General features: G+C 42.6%; 1 protein-coding gene across 2 annotated transcripts in view; it reads right to left on the bottom strand.

The window, feature by feature from the left end:
* The window catches only part of LOC111836272 (kin of IRRE-like protein 1), a 35,609-nt gene that overhangs the window by 7,718 nt on the left and 7,003 nt on the right, over positions 1 to 20,888 (bottom strand). For both annotated transcript variants that reach the window (XM_023797377.2, XM_023797378.2), the window contains exons 2-8: positions 4,808 to 4,960; positions 4,300 to 4,449; positions 2,648 to 2,805; positions 1,423 to 1,573; positions 913 to 1,018; positions 375 to 523; positions 65 to 192 (exon numbers count right to left, since the gene is read on the bottom strand). In XM_023797377.2, the coding sequence (XP_023653145.2) occupies positions 65 to 192; positions 375 to 523; positions 913 to 1,018; positions 1,423 to 1,573; positions 2,648 to 2,805; positions 4,300 to 4,449; positions 4,808 to 4,960 (995 nt within the window). The remainder of the gene's footprint in view (positions 1 to 64; positions 193 to 374; positions 524 to 912; positions 1,019 to 1,422; positions 1,574 to 2,647; positions 2,806 to 4,299; positions 4,450 to 4,807; positions 4,961 to 20,888) is intronic.

The following is a 20,888-nucleotide window of genomic DNA, read 5'->3' as shown; positions in this document are numbered from 1 at the left end:
TAAATAAGACTGAGAGCTACTGCACTGTCTAGGTTTGTTTTGAGATTCCAGAAGCTGATCTTACCACGCTGGAGCTCTGCTTGGTCCAGGCCAGGGTTAAGGGGGGATTGCCGGTCCATGAGCAGGTGAAGGCTGCATCCATTCCTATGTCTACAACCACAGGCTTGGGCTCGGATAGCAGTCTGGGACCAACTAAGGACATCAAATTTGCAGCATATTAGTCAATATTCTATAAAAGTTCAAGATCTAAAAGCAAAGAGGAATCACAAATGTTACCTTAAATAATCAATCAGCTTTATAAATCTATTAATACAAAGTTATTAACATTTTTTACCAACTTTCAGCACAGCACAAACAGTGTGCTGTTGACTTACACTGGACATCAACGAGTGTGCTGACATTGGTGCTGCCCACAGAATTGGACACCTCACAGGATACTGGGTCTGTGAAGTAGGAGTAATCCACTGTCACCTCCAGCCTGTCTCTGTTGGCTTCAGGTATGGGAACGCCACCCTTTGACCACCTGGTTGGGGTACATCAGTTCACAATAATGTGAATGACATCATTAAACCATACTGCAACATGCAACGTCAAACATCAGCATTTATTGGTGCAAAACCATATTCATGATGCATTCATAGAGCACTCATAAGCAGAATGTAAGTATACATTAACATGTCGTAAAGCATTGCATTCATTATACTTTCGTTGAACAAGAGATGACAGCTTTAATATACATCAATAATAAACATTATAATTGTATAATCAATTTAGGCATTAAAGTCCTCTACTGAATCTTAAGGTATTCTTACATGCTACCTAGGAAGGTTCTATGAATGCATTATAAAGGCATTATGAAGCTGCACTTAACATACTGTTACCCAATATGAGAATAAGCAGTACAACAGTCACCTGTAACCTGTGATCTCTGGGTTGGCAGAGGCCATGCAAATAAAGAGGACCTTGGCTCCCTCCATCACTGTTTGTGGCTGAGCAGACAGAGTCACTGAAGGTGGGTCTGCAACAATATTAGTCCATTAAACAAAACCTTTCTAATCACACATTTTATACTATCCATATCCACAGCTGCTCTTATTACAAACAATTTATTTTTAATGCGTAATGTACTCAGGCCACTAATCAAAAGTGCCTATGCAGGCATTGATCTTCACTTTCCTAAATTAAAATTCAGACTCCAATTCAGGGAATGAACATTCCATGTGTAGACCATATGTGGAAAGTTCGGGTTTACAAAGCACAAATCCAGACCGAGATTTTGTTTCAACCAATTAGTTGAAATAAAAATCTTGGTCTGGATTTGTACTTTCTGAACCTGGACTTTCCTTTTCTGGCGTAGACTAAGCAGAGACTGAGCCTGATGTGGCTGGCTTCTGGAGGGCTGGGAGCGTGACTTATACTCACGCTGCACACTGATGGTGACCGAGGTCTGCCGCCCACCTGGGGCGGCAGGGTTCAGCACCCTGCAAGTATAAATGCTCCCCGAGTCTTTGTCTTCGGGGGTAAGTGGGAGCATGCTCACCGCTACCTCCCGTTTGCCGTCCTCCATGAGCGTCTGCCATTGCGGAGAAAACACGTTGTCAAATTTAGCAAAACTCTTGGTACTGCATCCTTCGTCAGGCACATACGAATTCTTTAAACCCTCATGAAATGGTGTCAGTATGAAATCTTACGTTCCCTAAATTAAGCACATCACGCATGCATGTGTCAGCTTACTCAGTTGGTTAGTTCATTTATTTAAATAAGATGGCCTGGAATAACACCACATTGATTTATTTGTCCGTTATTGCTCAGCTTGCTAGCATCCAGAGGTAAACAGCACTTCTTTGTTCTCCCAGGTTTTTTAGGCCACAGATGTCAATTTGTTGCTAGCAAAAATCAATACTGTTAAGTAAGAAAATACGCACTTTGAAGGATATTGCAGGTGGAGGCAAAATTCAGCACTGACTCGGACCAATAATAGCAGCAAGTATCTCAAAATTACGTCAGTGCTAACAGCAAGGTGCTACTTAACTTAATAATGTGATGAGTAATCCTGAGCTCACTCCCCACCCATCTAGATTGGCCATTTGGTTCCACATTCAGGACAAAAAAACACAAGGTACCTCACATAGACATTTGCGCCCCCCCCCACCCTCACCCCCCTCATCCACCCCTGGCTTTCACCCTCTAAACGTGTCATTTAGTATCGTTTAGCGTGGTCAGGGAGCATGACAAATGTGGCACTTTTCCTGGATATGGATGTTTCACACCTCGCCACATCCTCATTGTGCCTCTGCATTGTTGTGGGTGATTTCACCGCTGCCCACCACCCCCACCCCCCTCCTCCCAGCAATTCTACTGTATCAATGTTCATGCCTGCCTGAGCTTCGCCATGCTCCAGTTATGCCGAGATGTTGGTGCATTAGAGAACCGAGCTGGGGATAGTGGACTACAGAGAGTGAAGTATAGCTATACTGCTGTTTTTGAGAGGTCTTGTAATAAAACATGGCTCTCAAACTGCACTGACTTAGAAATTGTAGATTCAATCTGAATCAGTGCTTCCTAGCATTTGTCTTTTAGGATGGTGGAGTTAATCAAAGGGAAGGAACCAGTTCCCATTACAGCAGAACTCCAGTCTTCCACTTACCTTGGAGTAAATGGCAGAGTCCTGGATCTCTCCATCTCTGTACCAGGTGATCTCTGCTGCTGGTTTGGCCCCTGAAGCTCTACAGGTAAGGTTGTGAGGGGTGTGAGCTTTCAGCTTTACGACCGGACCTCCCTCCACCACCGGGTCAGATGGGGGCACTGTAAACCATGAATATCCAAGTCACAAACAAGAGCCGTATAGCCAAGTCATCATACTGTCCTGTGGTTTCACTTCCACAATGTGTCATGTGTGTCTGGCTACAGAGAAATAAAAAAAAATAAAAGCTTTAGATCAACTACCATTCAAGTTCCTAAATAGGAGACAGACCATGTTAAAGTCAATGCTTGTTTAAAAATAGCTGAGATGATTATCTAATTAAATTGTGCCCTTTATACATTTTCAGGCTGCACTCTGCGGGCTTTACTCTCCAGTGACTCATATTACCTGTAGATTTGTATATTTATTTCACTTCTGTGCCTGCAAATAGGGCAGGTAGCCAAATACATCTCCAATCTAGGCATCTGTCTCTCAAGACAAAATGCCAGCACATAAACAACTGAGGCTCCCCCCGCCCCCCCTCCCGTCGATTTTAGAGGTCTTCCCACGGTGCTGCTGGGTTAGTATGTGGTTGGCCATTTTAATTTCCTCACGGATTCACTTGACTGCGTCCCCAGTGCTGAATGGTTGCATCAGATTGCTTGGGTCTCATCCAGTGCATCGATCTCTCTACACATTGCTTTGGTCCTCTGAGCTCAGCTTGATTTATTCATCTGTCTCATGGATGTCTCAGGTAGAGAGGAAAAAGAGGCCAGGACCTCACTGTCCTCTGGGGCTTCACTCTCAGCCCAGCTTGGACAGGAACTCTGTTTGCTGGGTTGGTTTGTGAGTGCTGACTGGAGAAATGCATACTCCTAGTGATGAGCTGTGTTGCTCATTATTAAGAAAACAATCCTGAACATGACTTTCCTTTTATTTATTTGACCTTTTTATTACCACCCTTTCTCACAGCTCAGTTCATAGCACAGCAACCTAAAACAACAGTTTCCAATGTTCTTTGTTCTTTGCCATCAATGAATAATGATGCCACCAAAAAAATCCATTCTTGCTATGCCTAGGGCAACCACCAGGTGCCACCAGCGTTCCATCAGTCTTCCCTCTCTCCAGTGACCTGGAGACAGAGGGCCCCGTGGTTTCACCAATCACTCATATTGTGTTAATGTAAAAGCTGCCTGCAGCTGACATACTGGGTGACTCACTGTAAAATGTGCTAACTGTGCAAAGCTTGACGTTTTAGCATCTAGGCAAGTCAATGGTGAATATGGTAAACACACTACCCTGGACCTTCACAGTCATGTTTATGGGATATTTCAAAAAGACTTTTTTCTGCCTGATAGAATACAGAACTACTGTCAGGGCAAGAATAACATCTCAGGACATCTATCAGAGAAATAAATATGCTAATAGTATAATTAAAATGTAACAAGAATGAATAAATAAATGAATGGAAAGTTGCAGATTTTCGCATTAAAAGACCACACCATGCTAGGAAACCCGCTTCTGTATCTTTTCTAAGAACTGCACAAAGGTGGTACCCTGTCATGGGAATCTCATCATGGGAATCTCGTCATCAGCGTTCAGAGAGCGCTACCTACCTAGCACAGTGAGTTTGGCACGATGAGAGCGCAGCGCCGCCTGCGTGGCCTGACACTCGTACATGGCATCGTCGGCAAGCTCGGTGGAGTCTATCTGCAGGCTGTGCTCCCCCGAGAGTGCATCGCCCATCAGAGAATAGCGTGTCCAGCCTGTGTGAAGCCAGGGGAGGAAGCACCGTCAGGAACGAAACAAACGAGCAGGACGCAGGACTGCCCCTAGAGGGTGCCGGGAATGAGGCACGGTGTATCAGCGCTCTCACTGCATTAACGGGACTTCCTCACCAGTAAGCAAGCAACATGGTTTAGAATAGCACTAGGATGATGAGCATGGGAGTAGTCAGGGAATGCAGGTGTTAGCTGGCCTCTGAAAGCTCATAATTTATTCTGTGGTGATTTAGTGGGACATTTTCACTGTCTCTTCGTAACACTATTCAGCAAAGTCAATTCAGCCGCAGACAGTCCCCAGTGTACTCTGACAAATCATGTCGCCTGCAATCAGAAGCCTCACCTGGCAGGTCCCTCTCTCCCCCGAGAGCCAGGCCATCTTTGGTCCACTGCACCATGCCACGGTATCCAACGATGATGCAGGGCAGTGTCACTGACTGGCCAGACACCACGACCTGGTCCTGAGGTTGCTGTGAGAAGTATGCGGCTTCAGCTGCTGTCGGGGCCAAAGAGGAACACATGAGCAACAATGTAAGGTATAGAAAATACAGCACTCTGCTAATTTATCAGCAACAAATATGTCACACAGACTTTGTTCTTTGAACATCAGCCATTATGTTTCCTAATAGACTTCATTGTTCTCTAATTTGATCTAATCATGATCTAAAGCAGCAAAAAGTATGTTTACAGTAAAAAACAAAGGAAGACAGATCCATTCTGCCATGTATTTTTTCAAATCCATCCAACCATCAGCACAGGTTTCTGGAGGTATTTATTATGTGTTTGTTTAAATGACATGAAACATATAAAACATGTAAACGTGAAAAATGTGTTCAAGATCATAAGCCATCATGCTGTATTGTTAACAGTATGAATTTCAGGTCCTTTTGTACTATGAAAGAATCAGGCATTTGCACAAACATCCTTCTTCAGGTTGCAAAGGTAAACATCCAAATCAGTGTTCCTTTTCATCAAGTGAAACCTGCCTCCCATATAACTTATTTAGCAAAGTATATAATGTACCAAAAACCTGCTTCACAGATACCCACAATTTGTTACAGTACAGTACAGTTTGTTATACATTAAAAAGAACTCCTTGCTAGAAACAGAGGTGCATCAATCACAGAATCAGAATCAGAATCGAGTTTATTGCCAAGTACGTTCACACATACATGGAATTTGCTTTGGTGGTTGGTGCCAGACTTCGAGAGATGAGGTGGTTAATATATAAATATATACACTCACCTAAAGGATTATTAGGAACACCTGTTCAATTTCTCATTAATGCAATTATCTAATCAACCAATCACATGGCAGTTGCTTCAATGCATTTAGGGGTGTGGTCCTGGTCAAGACAATCTCCTGAACTCCAAACTGAATGTCAGAATGGGAAAGAAAGGTGATTTAAGCAATTTTGAGCGTGGCATGGTTGTTGGTGCCAGACGGGCCGGTCTGAGTATTTCACAATCTGCTCAGTTACTGGGATTTTCACGCACAACCATTTCTAGGGTTTACAAAGAATGGTGTGCAACGGGAAAAACATCCAGTATGCGGCAGTCCTGTGGGCGAAAATGCCTTGTTGATGCTAGAGGTCAGAGGAGAATGGGCCGACTGATTCAAGCTGATAGAAGAGCAACTTTGACTGAAATAACCACTCGTTACAACCGAGGTATGCAGCAAAGCATTTGTGAAACCACAACACGCACAACCTTGAGGCGGATGGGCTACAACAGCAGAAGACCCCACCGGGTACCACTCATCTCCACTACAAATAGGAAAAAGAGGCTACAATTTGCACGAGCTCACCAAAATTGGACAGTTGAAGACTGGAAAAATGTTGCCTGGTCTGATGAGTCTCGATTTCTGTTGAGACATTCAAATTCAAGGCCCCTTAGTGCCAATTGGGCATCGTTTAAATGCCACGGCCTACCTGAGCATTGTTTCTGACCATGTACATCCCTTTATGACCACCATGTACCCATCCTCTGATGGCTACTTCCAGCAGGATAATGCACCATGTCACAAAGCTCGAATCATTTCAAATTGGTTTCTTGAACATGACAATGAGTTCACTGTACTAAAATGGCCCCCACAGTCACCAGATCTCAACCCAATAGAGCATCTTTGGGATGTGGTGGAACGGGAGCTTCGTGCCCTGGATGTGCATCCCACAAATCTCCATCAACTGCAAGATGTTATCCTATCAATATGGGCCAACATTTCTAAAGATTGCTTTCAGCACCTTTTTGAATCAATGCCACGTAGAATTAAGGCAGTTCTGAAGGCGAAAGGGGGTCAAACACTGTATTAGTATGGTGTTCCTAATAATCCTTTAGGTGAGTGTATACATGGAGTATGTTCAGGTACTAATTTAAATATAAATAGTTAGTGTATGTGGAATATGATACAGCAGTGGAAATATATACATATTTAGGACAGTGCATGCTTGTGGAGAAATAGAATTTGAGTGAGTGTTCCTGGCCTTATTTATGAGGCAGGCTGCGGTGGGGAAGAAACTGTTCCTATGACGTGATGTTTTAGTCCCAATGGACCGCAACCTTTTGCCAGAGGGGAGAGTCCAAAGCAGTTTGTGACCAGGATGAGAGTCTTCAAATGAAACAGCAACCCCTGTTCCTTGTCCAGTACAGGGTTGTGGTGAGCCTGAAGCCTGTTTTGGAAAACATTGGGCACAAGGGGAAGGCACGCTGGATGGGCTGGATGGTCCATTGTTTGGCACACTCTCACATGCTACGGGCAATTTAGAGACACCCGCTCACTCAACCAAGTGGCTTTTGGACTGCAGGGGGAAACCGGAGTCCCCAGAGAAGACCCATGCACACACAGGGAGAACATGCAAAGCTCCACACACCGAGCCATGGGTACAGAGCAAACCTCCACCCCAGAGGTAAGGCTACCCTCAAATGAAACACATTTCCACATGTAATGACTACTTGCTATTCCTTGTCAATGTAAATCCAGAAATGTGAATTCAGAAAGAGACAACAATACAGATGAGCCTAACAGCAGAGCTGGGATACAATCTTCTCTATGACAAATACACATAACAATAATTTTCATTTGACTGTATTCTATACTATGACTCCCTGTTGAAGATTCTCATTTCCGCGTAGTGGCTGGCTAACATTTTCTCGTAATCACTAACTTACATTTAAAGCCAGAGGATCTGTTTAGCCCAACTGTAAAACAGCATTAATTTCTTCAGTGACAAAAGCTGTAGGTTGCGTCTCTCAATAGTTAACTTTCATTTACAATGTGAGCAACGTGGAAGCCATCTATTTCAAATTAGAAGTTAGCTAGTTGAAGCAACAATGTTGGTGGAAAATCGCCCCCAGGGATCCACAGAGTAGTCTAAGGGGATCATCAGAAACATGTCATAAATTGATGAAATGCATTAGTGAACTTCTCATTCACAAAAAGAACTGTCAACCCCCAAGTCAAAAATATTCAAGGGGGACCATTTAAATACAAGAAAGTGGGCTGTAAATTGGATTGACTTACATGAACACTACAGTGAATGACTGAGAAAATATTCAACACAAATTTAACTCTAATATCCCAACAGACATTGTAATATTAACAATCAATCCATCCATCCATAATTTCCATAATTGAACCACTTATCCAGTACAGGGTTGTGGGGAAGTTCTGCGACACAAGTGAATATTGTCTGATATTTCATTTTACGAACAGCACAAGATCACAACCTTGCCACAGAGAAAACCTGCATTCCAGGAAAAATGATCTACTCTGATATCCAGACCACATCCACAGGTTTCTGGCATTAGGAATTAACCAGCTAAATTAAGCTGAGCAAAGTAACTTCTTATGAGAGCTTTCACAAACATTTTATGTTGTCAGTGGCTAGCCCTTTATCTCTTTGAAATAGATATTAGTATTCATGACAAATGCAGTTATCCCAGTTGCAAGCAAAACACTGAGTTCATTTGAAATGAGGGATGTATATTTCTATAGAGTATAATGAAATATGTGGTATAATTAGGAATGTGTTACAGCAAACCTAAAAGCTAAACCCTAAACAAATTATAATTTATAATTAAAATCTTCCTTGTGACCATATGGTATACCCACTCTGCTGAAATCGTGCCTTTTGCCTTTGCCAGGATGGATGTTAAACAATCAAAACACCATTTGCCACACTGGGGGATCCATCCATTAATGTCCTGAAAAATTGCCTTTGGCAATACTTTGCCATTATTTCTCAGGAAATCTCTACTGTAGGCTTGCTGGTGAAAGTCCCACAACTTGACCATAACTTAAACAACATATGTATAGTGTCTGATAAACAGGTGACAAATCTGTCCAAGAAAATAAGGAAAAAGGAGAGCATGAAAGGGAGGGGACAGGAGCTGAATGAGGCAGTAACTCCTTTTCACAGAAAAAAGGCTTTTCCTCATTTTCCCCCTCTTACTTTCTTTGTGGTTAAATGTAAGAATGAGGACTAAAGAAAGACGAAGAGGGGTCTATTCAGTGACCCTCGCCTACCCCCCCCAAATTATTTGCTGGGCCTGGAGAACTTAAACAGCAAGAGTAGGAGGCCTCCCAAAGAAGAAAGCTGTGAAAGGAGGGCAGCATACGGTGGCTGGAGACACACCATTGTCCCGCTGTCCCTGCGTTTTAATAGGCCTATTTATTTCCAATCAATCCGGCAAAATGTGAGTTTAATAGCTTTTCAATAGCAGTCTTTTCCCCAGAGGGGAAGCAGGATTTTCTCTCTTATTCACTGACACTCCCCACCCCTGGCTCTCTGTTTTTTCTTTCAGAGGTGCTCCATTGAAAAGAAGGTTTTCAAGCTCACTTGGCAGTGTTTGTTCGCCACTCAATTATCCACTTCATCTGGGCTATGCTGCTGAATCTACGATCCTAACCTACTCACCCAAAACCCTGACCCCCCCCCCAACCCCCATCCTTTCCAACTTTCCTGAATTTAACTAGCCGCCAAATGGTCCGAGTAATAAACTGTTCGTGCCGCAAACCAGTTCAGCTCCCATCTCTTTACAACCGTATTCCATTCCAATATGCATTTCTCTGCTTTAAGTGCCCCCCCCCCCAGAATTGTCATGGGTTCATGCTTATATTCAGGCACTCCCCCTCTACTCTTTAAGGTCTTTTTGTGTGCCAGTATGAGGTGCATGTTTCATGTGTTGTGGATCAAAGGACCTAAAACATGGCTGTCTCAGCTACTGGGCATTCGGAAGATGTTGGGATTTCTTTGCCATACATTAAACCCTGCTTTCTGGTTGGCTGACCCCAGTATTCTGTTCTTATTATGAACTGTAATTTTTCAAATGCTTTTTAACTGTTCAGTGCTTTTGGGTGTTATTTTTACACAAAGTACAATATACACATCAGTCACAAGCATGTATCCTGCTGTAGTGTCTAAACGTCCAATGGCCATTGCTGGTTGTTTTGGGAAATTGCATGTACACTGTTGTGTAAACATTTCACTCGCTCACGGACAACTGCTAAGCATACAAAGTCAGAACATCAGTAATTCAGTATACTTACTGAAAATCTTCAGCAGAAAACATTTCAACTAGCTAATGATTAATTAAAAATTCCTTTAATACTTCCTAGCTGAATAGCCAATTCTTTAAGGAAACATTAGCTGCTTAAATACATGAATAAATTTCTAATTGAGGAACTAAGATCAAGGCAGCCTGCGTAAAAGGCATCGGGATGAAGAGCCTGAATTGCACCCGATATTTTCACAGACACTTAGAGTCCATCCCCTGTCTTTGAAAGCCAGGGTGAGTTCGGAAAGGACCTTTATGTACAACCTCTCCCTTCTGAGGCTCCTTTTGGAAATGTTTTTTTTTTTTGTTCAGTGTACTTCAAAAAGGCAGAATTGCACTGCATTTTTCTTCCCTTAGTAACAAGGTCAAAACACGCTCGGCCCAATATGCTTTAATCCGGATTTAAAAAAATGGAACGTCATTTTACTACGCTGGATGCATAGGCTGCGGTGGGTGGGGTGGTGGGGGGCATAGCAGCAGAGGGCTGGGGGCCTCAGACGTAAACAGAGCAGGCAAGTTAACGGGGATTGAAGGCTAGATCAAATTTTTTTCTCGGATACAGAGAGTTTATTAGCATGTCATATGTTCGAATTAGGCATGGTGGGCTGTGTTTTCCAATCGATATATGCCGGCAAACGCAGCACCAGTTGTTTTCGTTTTCTACATTGATAGAGCCATGTTTACAATGCTTGGAAATGCATACAAACAGCAAACAGGTCTTTCCAATAATGGAGTCTGGGGCAGCAGCACAGGAAACATAAAAGAACATTAATGGAATTATGGTAATGGGAAGGGGCAGCGTGTCACCTGCTATGCTAAACACTGAACTACTGAGAACTGTAATGTGCATCCAAATATGGCACTATGGCCCATCACACTCATGGAGATTTCCTGAATGCATCATGGAGTTTTGTCTCAGTGACCCCACTCCACATTCCAGAGTGCTGAACTGATGGGTGGGCAGCATATTACAGAAATAATAGTTTTGGACTGAAGCTACTGGACGCTCATGGGGAGGAGATGGAAAGTGGCTGGCTGTTGGACTGGCCAGTTGAAGCATTCTGGTGATCTGGGTTTCTATTCCCAGTTTTTGACTGGGGCTGGCGCTCCACCAGTTCAGTTCCGCAAAACCCATAGATGTCTTCAATATGGCCTACCCACAGAGATCTACTTAAGACCTTCTTTAATGCTTCTTCAAGGCAGGGACAGTTTCTATTTTAGGAGCACCAGAGCACTCACATTTTATCTTTTCACCCCAGGGTCTTGCAGTCTTGCAAGGTCTTGGAGCACAAGTGCTCTTAAGTTGACTGAGCAGTTTACCTGGTAATAATTCAGTGCATAAAAAATAGAAAGTAGTATCTGGTGATACATTCCATCGGAGAATTCTGCAGCCATGTGCGTACAGGCTTGGATTTTGCTTTCGATTCTACGTCTGAAAACTGGGAAACCAGCTGAACCAAAGACCCCAAATGGAGCAGACCCACTCCTCCAGTGCCATCCATTGTGCCAGGTTAAGATAACGCGGGTAAATAACACTGGCTCTCTCAGCTGGCTCATACTGAGAGGATTCATTGTCCTTGTTTCCATCAACTCCTTTGTTTCCCTCTCATTACTGACATGTGCATATGGGAGCGCATACGAGAGAAAGCTGGCTGTATTCGGTCCCCCTGTGACTATCTTGGGGTTCGGCATGCAGAGCCTCTGTCTAATCACATTACAGCATTTCCTGCAGAAGCTTACAGTGTGCTTAGAAAGTGAGAGCACACAGAGTCCATCCCCTCCAACTGTCTAAAGACTTACTGTAGCATCCCGAGATGATATACTGAGACCAGGACCTCCTGCACTAATGTTGAATAAGTGAATATGTTAGGCGTTTTTTTTCCCTGTTTTTAACCAGCTTTGCTATTTGGGCACTCTTTCTCTCTCTGTCTCTCTTTCAAAACCCAGGCAAAGATTTCTTCTCTTTATTACCAAAAAGACTTGGTTTTGCTAGCTTGCAATGTTATCATCAATAAAAACTGTGCCTTTCCACTGCTAAGTCATGTAGCGCAATGAACAATCACACCTAAGGTTCTTCTAGACCTGGCCAGAAAAATATTTTCATAAGAAGAGAAACTGCCCCTAGTATCTAGAATACCCAACCTTCCACCATCTCCCACTTCAGACTCAACTCATTTCCAGCTTTGTGTCCCTTACTATCTACATGCCCCACCATCCCGCAAAAACAGTCGTGTGGCTATCCCTCCCCGCCACTCCTAGCAGTCATGATCCTTGAAATCAATGTCTCACAGCTCCTTTCAGAATTATGTAAGGTGTTGCTAATTGTTGATTTGCCTTCGCCATGGCTGTTGTGTCTCTCATCTCTGGGCTTCCTGTCGTCCACAGCCATCAGCTCCCTGCTGCTCTCCATCCTCCCCGTGAAAATCGCAGGGGTTCGTGTCAGCTTGTTCACACACACACACACACACACACACACACACACACACACACGCCAAGCCAGGCCAGCGGAGGAAGGGATGAAACACTTATAATAAAATACAGGTGGCGATGCCAAAAAAACATAAGGCTGAGCATTAAAGAAGATATACTGTCCCCTTATAATTCACAAGGGGGAGTGATGCATGATGGAAATGAAAGGAGGGCTATAATCTGGCCATCTTGTGTGTCGTCAGCAGGGGTGCAGTAAGGGGGAGGAAAGTTAAGACGATTCCAAGGGCCCCTGAGTGACAGGGGCCTAAAATTTCAGAAAACAACTGGATTTATTTGAACTGGGTTGGCCAATATGATATGTTTTCATGGGCTCAAAATCTCTAGCAATGCTCCTGGTCATCAGCCCGGGTTATGAAAATGCTGTGAATTTCGATTTAGATTCAGTGTCAGTAAGTTTATGACATCAGCGGCCCGGCACCCATTTTATTTCCAGCTACTGACAATGGCTGAAGTAATAGTGGTGTGGATAGGAAGTGGGCTGCAGAGCATGATGCTGTTATCTGTGCATAGGAGCCATTGCAGCCAGCTGCCACACTGCACTGGCTGCTTCTGTCACACTGGCCTTGTGGCTGAGGGAGCTTCGTGCTCGAGCCCTGCCAAACACTGCTCCAAGAACTCCCACTCTGCCCAGGCTAGCTCTCGGTGTCAGGGAGCTCCAGCGAGCAAGACCATCGACCAGAATCGGCGATCAAGAAAAGGGGCCACGCAAAAAAGGGGGAGGGAGGGGAGAAGTTGTTTGTGCGCATCAGCCAATTGGCTTGACGAGATGTTGATTGAGCCAACCTTGTCATTGCGCTGCTGCAAGCCCTCTGATATTTCCCTACAAGACGGTTGCTTAGAGGCTCTGCCACTACCCCCAGTACCACCTGCCGCCCCCCCCCCGCCCGACACCCCACCCCCGATTGCTTTCACACGTCCTCTCTCTCTCATGCTCTCCTGAGCTTGCCAGGGCTTTCAGTATAATTTACTATGCTTTTAAATCATTAACTCAAGCTGATTGCAAAAAACCAGGGTGTACTGTATGCATGGCAGCTGACATTTTGGATAAAACAACAGCATGGCAACATCTGAGAAGGCAACTGTTTGTAGACGTCGTAAAATAAATAAAGCAGACGTAAATATATTCCTGCATGCTCCCAAGCTGCAATACAAGTAAACAGAACCAGCAAATACATGAAATATAAATTAAAAGTCCATGAAAAGTGGAAAGTATAATGTTAAAATGTGAGCCCTCCTCTCTCAGAGGAAACAGAAATGAAAACAAAGGAATACTCCACTTAGACAGTGCCACTGGGATTCTGGGCCCAACGCCCTGGGGCCTCAATTAATTTAGTCTGGGGATTTGCAACCTACACTTCTTAATTGAGCCCAGTGGAGGTGCCAGCGGCCCTGCTTGATAGGAAGCAGTGCCTTTCATAATTAATATATTTTTCTTTATTATTATTAGTTTTTAATGAGTATAGTAATCTTGTAAATGTATGCATCTCATTACTACAGAATGTGCTTTCATCACTATTGTTCCTCATAGCTGCTTGTATCTATAAACACAGAGAAAGAGACAGTTACTGTATCAGGTTGGATTTTTTTTTTAAATAAAAAAGATGGGCTATGTGAGTGTCTCATTAGTCCTACTTAATGTGTGTGCTTTTTAAAGCTTAAAGGTTAATGTGGAACTGCCATTAATTCCACTGAAGCACATTTTAATTTGTTTTTTTTTTTGACCGTTCAGTTACATAAAGCAGTACTGCTGTGAACGTGTTCTGGAATGACTAAATATAATAAACTTTTTTATTTTTTTTAATTCTTCCCCCCTCTGTGATCCCTCTCTTCTCTGCCTTCTGCTGCTCACTCTCACCTGTGTATCACTGAGACTCAGCCCCCCCCCCCCCAGGAGAGGTAAGGAGCAAAAAGAAACAATTGCAGGCTTCCCAGTAATCAAGGGCTGTCTGCTCCTACACCAGGCCGTTACGGCACCATTTATTAATCAATGTCCAAGGGAAAGATTTAATGAACTGAATTTTTTACTCCTTTCATCAGATTACCCCAGACTTGAAATAATTTTTAAAATTACTGAGTAAGGGCTTCCGGAACAAAAAAAGGAAAACCGTTACCTGCCGTCCTCGATACAATACATCCTGCTCTGCGTTGAGGGAAAATGGAAAAGAAACTAATTTCCTTACCTCTATCCCTTTACCATTGATTAGCAAAAGAACATAATTAGAGTAAAATGTAAAGTCAGGGCTTTTTGTTGGATTACACTGCTTCCTCAAGAAAAGAATCAGGCTGTGATTAAACAATAAATGATTAATGAGAGAACTAATTAGTCAATCAATTATTAAGCAAGCACTGTGAATAAGAATGGACAAACAGGGAAGAAAAAAAGATAAGGGAAGAGGAATGGCCAGAATTTAAAATTATAAACACATACTGAAAAAGACTGAAAGGTGTTTGTTCAATCCTCGGTCTCACTGTTCAGGATAAACAGCTGCACTTCCATCAATTCCTGTGCAGTCATGTGTGCTTCCAAAGTCAAGAGAGTCTGCAGTCAGCCGGGTTCTGTTCATAGTGATGAAAGCAATATCTACACTTGGTATTTACAGCTCGGGAAGCGCATATTGCATGGGGTATAAACACTGATCTGCTCTGTGACGGACTTACGGCCAGCATCTACTGGATGGGAGAGAGCTTCCCAGCTACCTCACAGTGCCATTTAAACTGGGGCAGCCATCAATCATTTAGGACGTGCCATCGAAACTGATGCAGCGTGACCGTGTTTGATGAGACACTGCGTCTGATGTGTGAAATATGGTCTGTGACTGACTTTGATATAATATCACATTCCCAGTCAGGTTTGACCTTTTTTATAATATTAATCTCTGCAGTAAAAGAGTATATATAGTATGCACTTCATTTTGTTTCATGCAGTTTGGTTAGTTTTTGCTCTGGAATGTTACCTGACTGCACAGCAGAATGACAACATGCAGAATGTATTTTCCGGCTGGAGAGTTTTATTGGGCCCATTAAATTGTGGCATTTCTCTTTGGGGTACTGCATATGAATAGCTTGATCCTGAATGAAGAAGCTTCAGCCATCTATATATTTCTTGGCAGTTTGCTTCTACCATTTGTAACAAGCCCTTAAATAATAGAAATAGAAAATGGAAATCTCCTGGGCAGAAAATAGCTGGCAGTTCAGCAGCAGTCGATGCTGCAACTCAGCACTAGCTGGGTATATCCTGAATGTGTTGTATAGCACATATTTCTGGCTTGGATTCCTATATTCACAAAGTTGACTGGTGCTGTATTTTGTCTCAGTGATGGCATGGAATCAGGGATATCCTCATACTTCTGTAGCTCTGAATAGACACATTGTCCTGCTGCTCTGCTAGCTTATTGAATCAGCGAACATATGGTGCGCCTGTAAGCCCTGAAAGGCTGCCACAGGCTGGTCCCATGACCCTTGTTCTTTCTCAGCCCCTTAACTACTTAAACAGGGCTTGTGGTCTGATGAACTTAAACACTTCATTTAGCAGCCTGAAGTATGGAAGGCCCTGACCCCACTCATTACTTCATTCCAGGGTATGCATCTGTGTCCTGGTGCGAGAGTATGTGTTACTGGGTTGGGAAGCATAGTAACAGGCACCTTCAATAATGTATACATCAAGAACATACAATGTCAACTGTGTAGTTGACAGCTTATGAACACATCTTGCTTGTTACTCTATATTTAAACACTACAGCAGAAATGTTCCGTAGTGGAGATAGTGGCCTTGGTATCTGCTTGAAAAATGTTTTTTTTTTTTTTTTTTTTCCTGGGATAACACATCATAAAATATTAATTTATCCTGACTGGAATTGATAAATAATATCTATATACAGTGGTACCTCAGAACTCAAATTTAATCCGATCAGAACTCCAGATCGAATCCTAAAAAGTTCGAGTTGTGATCAAATTTTCCCCATAAGAAATAATGGAAAACAAATTAATTGGTTCCCGGCCCTAAATAATTACGCCTTTTAGCATTTAAACACAAAATGAAATAAAACAAGAAGACCATGTACTGTACTAAACACATCTAAGCACATTTATCAAAACAGTAATTTGTAAAGTAAGAAAATAAATGTATCCAAACAATGTGTCCTGCCCCGATCAATTTAGAACTGGTTGGTTCGATTTTTAAGAAATTCGAGTTCTAATGAGTTCGAGAACTGAGGTACCACTGTATCTATCACCGGCCTCAGACACTTTCAGGTTATTCATCATTGGAGCATAGAGATAATGCCTTAAATGACTTTTTAGCCACTGCTACTTCCTTTAGTAGAAAATGTGTAGATTATTAAAAAAAAATCTCAGTCACCCTGTTTGACATGCTGTTTGAGTGAATGCTACCCATTTTATTGCTTTTTTCCCCACTGACTTGGTGTGTTTGTTTTTTGTGTGCTTCTGTCCCTTTCCACCTCATCTCATTTGCCTTCCATCCCTCTATCTCATAGACAGTCTTCATGTTAAACTCCTAAGTCTTTTTCTTGAGGGACGTTTCTTTTAAATCTTAATTAAAATAGACTCCCTACCCCAGCGTCTAATGGGTTGGCTGAGAGCAACTTAGAACAATCAGCTAATACAGATTAGATGTGGGAGAAGGGAAAAATTAAATCACGAGGAAGGGGAAATGTGGAAAGCAGTCTCTCCGACCCCCCCACACTATTCTTTGCCTGGTTTTGCCCAAAGCCCTGCCTTGACCTGTTGACATTAAGCCTCTCCCAAGATTAAGCTGGAAAATGGAGCTTCTGGTATAGGTAAACACACAGCAAGAACAAGCCTTATTGGCTTTTAATTAACAGCAGGGGAAACATTTTAGGGGCGTGTCAAAATATGCTGTGGTATAACGGTAGGGTCACTAGAATTTTTGTAAACAAGTACCCCAACCCGCACCCCCCACCAGCCTGGTCTCTCAATCTGTGTGCAAAGCTTTCTCATATGTGCTCTGAGAAAGGTAAACAATTCTTTTCAAGGGGCTCCTTTGAGAGATATCTGTCATTCTCCTTTCTCTGGTTAACTCTATTTTCTCCTTCTCTTTTACCACGATGAAGTTATGTCTATCCCCTAGAGGCTGTTGTTTGAGATGTAAGGTTAAAAATTGATAGAAATACATGGGGAAGGAATGCCCAATATTAGATGTGTGATTATGTCATTGACAGGGAATCCTTTTTCATGAATGGCTGAAACTGGCACTGGTTTACTAAAGTAACAAAAAAAAAAATCTACAGGTTGCCAATTTGGCAGTGGAGGACCGCTGTCTGAGTGTGAACTTTCTCACTCATCTTCACAGACTTCCTGAGTAGCCTGCACACAGACCTGCTCCAGATGGAGACCTTGCTCTATGTCACATCCAGTGCTTGGCGCTAATTACGGCACAAGGTAATTACCATAATGCGCCAGAAAGGAACCTGCCATGAGACAAAGCAGAGGCTGACAAAAGCCCAGCCAGAAAAGAACCATCATCACCTCGGTACACTCACAAAGTGCTTCATTAAAAGGTGTGAAAGGACACACTTGTAAACCTACGCACACTGGGCTTTTGTTATCTCTGAGTACTCTGGGCGTTCTCTCATTAATGGGCCACCCAGCATCAGAGAGTGCCTGTTTGGTGACAAAACCAACAGTCCGCTGTTTTATGTTTATACAGTATGTGTATTGTACTTCCAGCCAGCACAACTAAAGACCCAATTCACATCCTTAAATCCTCCATCAGTTTTATGTGGAAACCGTACCATATCGTTAATCATAATGCCTGAACCTAGACTTAGATTCAGAGCCCAGTGAGTAACATGACCAAACCATCATTTCAAACTTATCCTCATCCTTCTCTGAAAAAAAGTTTTCAACCAAACCCAGAACATGAAATACTTGAAAATGTACCCTTTGATTTTTGTGGAACAAAGAAGATGATGGCTTTTATAGAATTTCAAGACTACCCACCATTCTTTTGCACAGTTCAGATTTCCAATCTGTAGACAACTCCTTTAAAAGCCAGTCGATGTAAGTTAGCTAGTGGTCTACAGTGGCTGAAAGGCTAATCCTCCACCATGAAAGAATTCCCTCTGCCTCCTCTGGCTCTGTGAATGGGCCCTTGAGCCTGCCTGATCGCTCATACACTTTGGTCAGCTTTGTAAGTGGTCAGAGATTGAGTGGCTCCATTAAGATCCCATTTATTTTCCCTCTGACAAAGCACAGTGAAACAGGCACGCACACACACAGACACACACATTCACAGAGGGTATTGCAAGCTGGACATTAGCCTTCAAGTCCCTATAACTGAATAGAAGGGGACATTGTATGGGCTTCAAGACAGGAAGATAAGCCATCAAATGGGGCCACCTATCTGAGAGCAGGATCCAACGAGCAGGGCATTACACACAACACATGTAGAACTTTTCCCTTTACTCCACAAGGTGTAATTGTACATTCATTCCTGGGGCCTTATCTCGGTATTTTATCCTTCTTAACACTCTATTCCTGTCTAGAGAATCTAAGAAACCATAAAATCCCATTTTGATCTACCTATGCATCTGTTTCTCTTGTTTTGTATACTTTCGATTGTCTATTTACCATACTTTTCTGCCCCTGTGTAATTTTCTCAGAAATAAATTACTGGTCTCCCCAGCTTTCAAACTTCCTTCCAACTCTTAAAATAAAATGAGAACAATCATCCCAAAGAAACCCTGTTATGGATGTAAGACGCCACCACTTCTCCATGTAAGCCACTTTCCATTCCAGCTAAACTGGGCACCCGACTTACTGATAACAGCTCCAGACCAGATTCCGCCCAGTCTTTTGTTGACTGATCCTCTTGACTACCCTGATTGACTGGTGGCCCATTTTCGTGGGATGTCCTTTTGTTCAGTATAGTGATACAGCAAGACAACTGCCTGGGATTCAAATCAAACAGTCAACATCCCGTGGAGAAATACTGCCTCGCCCACAACTCTCAGCATCCATACACACACACACAAGTTTGTAATTATGTCTTTGTGGGGACTCTCCATTCATTTCTATGGAGAAAACTCTAATCCCAACGTGACGACTTAAACCCTTAGCCAGTCCTAACCTTAACCATAAGTAACCAAACAAAATATGACACTTTTGGCATTTTTAAGTTTTTGATTGCATTCACAGATCTTTGTGGGGGTCCCCACAACTTAAAATAAACATAATCCACACACACACACACACATACACACACACACACGTGTATTCTTATCTTTGTGGGGACTGCCCATTCATTTCTATGGGAAGAACTCTAGTCACAACAATGACAACCTTAACCCCTACCCAGCTGTAACCGTAACCATAAGTAAGCAAACAGAATACAAAACTTTTGGTATTTTTAGCTTTTTGATTTCAGTTACAGATGTTTATGAAATTGAGTTATTGACATACAGTATGTCCTATTATGACGTGTTACTTTATTAGAATGCAATGAAAAGAACGAAAACTTAATGACACCATACTATCAAGATCGGGCATTATTCAATGTATGATCACAACCTTCTCTTAATTCTCAATCCATTCCCATTTAAAGGACACTACCGTTGGCCCTCTGAGTGAGACTAACCCCCCCCCCCCCCCCCCCATCAATTTACTTGATTTCTGATGCTCTGCTGCTTTAAGCTTTTTTATTGTCACAGAGGTGGTAAAGTCATAAACGGAGACTTTCACCAGTAAGGGGGTATCCATTACCTTTATAGCGGAGCTCTAGAAAGTTAATATCCCTGAAGTCACTCTCTTTCTTTCACTTCACTGTAATACAGTCATGCTACATAGCTGCCTTTGTTAAAAAAAATCTAAGAAAATATTTTCAGACCTTTGCTACAGTTCTTGTTTAGGACTGGTTTGGATTTAGCAGGCCTGCCCAAAGCTCGCCTCTCAAACACACACACACACACAGACACACACACACACACACACGCAAGTTTGTAATTATATCTTTGTGGGGACTCTCCATTCATTTCTATGGGGAAAACTCTAATCCCACCATAACGGCCTTAACCCCTATTCAGCCCTAACCATAACCATAAGTAACCAAACAAAATACGAGACTTTTGCCATTTTTACTTTTTTGCTTGCATTCACAGATCTTTGTGGGGACCAGGAAAATGGTCACCGCGACATAAAAATAACAGGTTTTTATGACATTATGGGTGCCATTCGGTCCCCACAAAGTAATATAAACCTAATCCACACACACACACACACACACACACGATTGCACAGTCCACATTCTCATATCTTCATGGGAATGCTCCATTCATTTCCATTGAGATATATACCTAATCCCAACTACAACAATCTTAACTCTTAATCAGCCCTAACCTTAAC

The sequence above is a fragment of the Paramormyrops kingsleyae genome, unplaced genomic scaffold (genome assembly GCF_048594095.1).
Source record: "Paramormyrops kingsleyae isolate MSU_618 unplaced genomic scaffold, PKINGS_0.4 ups41, whole genome shotgun sequence".
Taxonomy (NCBI): domain Eukaryota; kingdom Metazoa; phylum Chordata; class Actinopteri; order Osteoglossiformes; family Mormyridae; genus Paramormyrops; species Paramormyrops kingsleyae.
The sequence above is the reverse complement of the archived record's forward strand: the minus strand, read 5'-3'. Positions and strand labels throughout refer to the sequence as shown.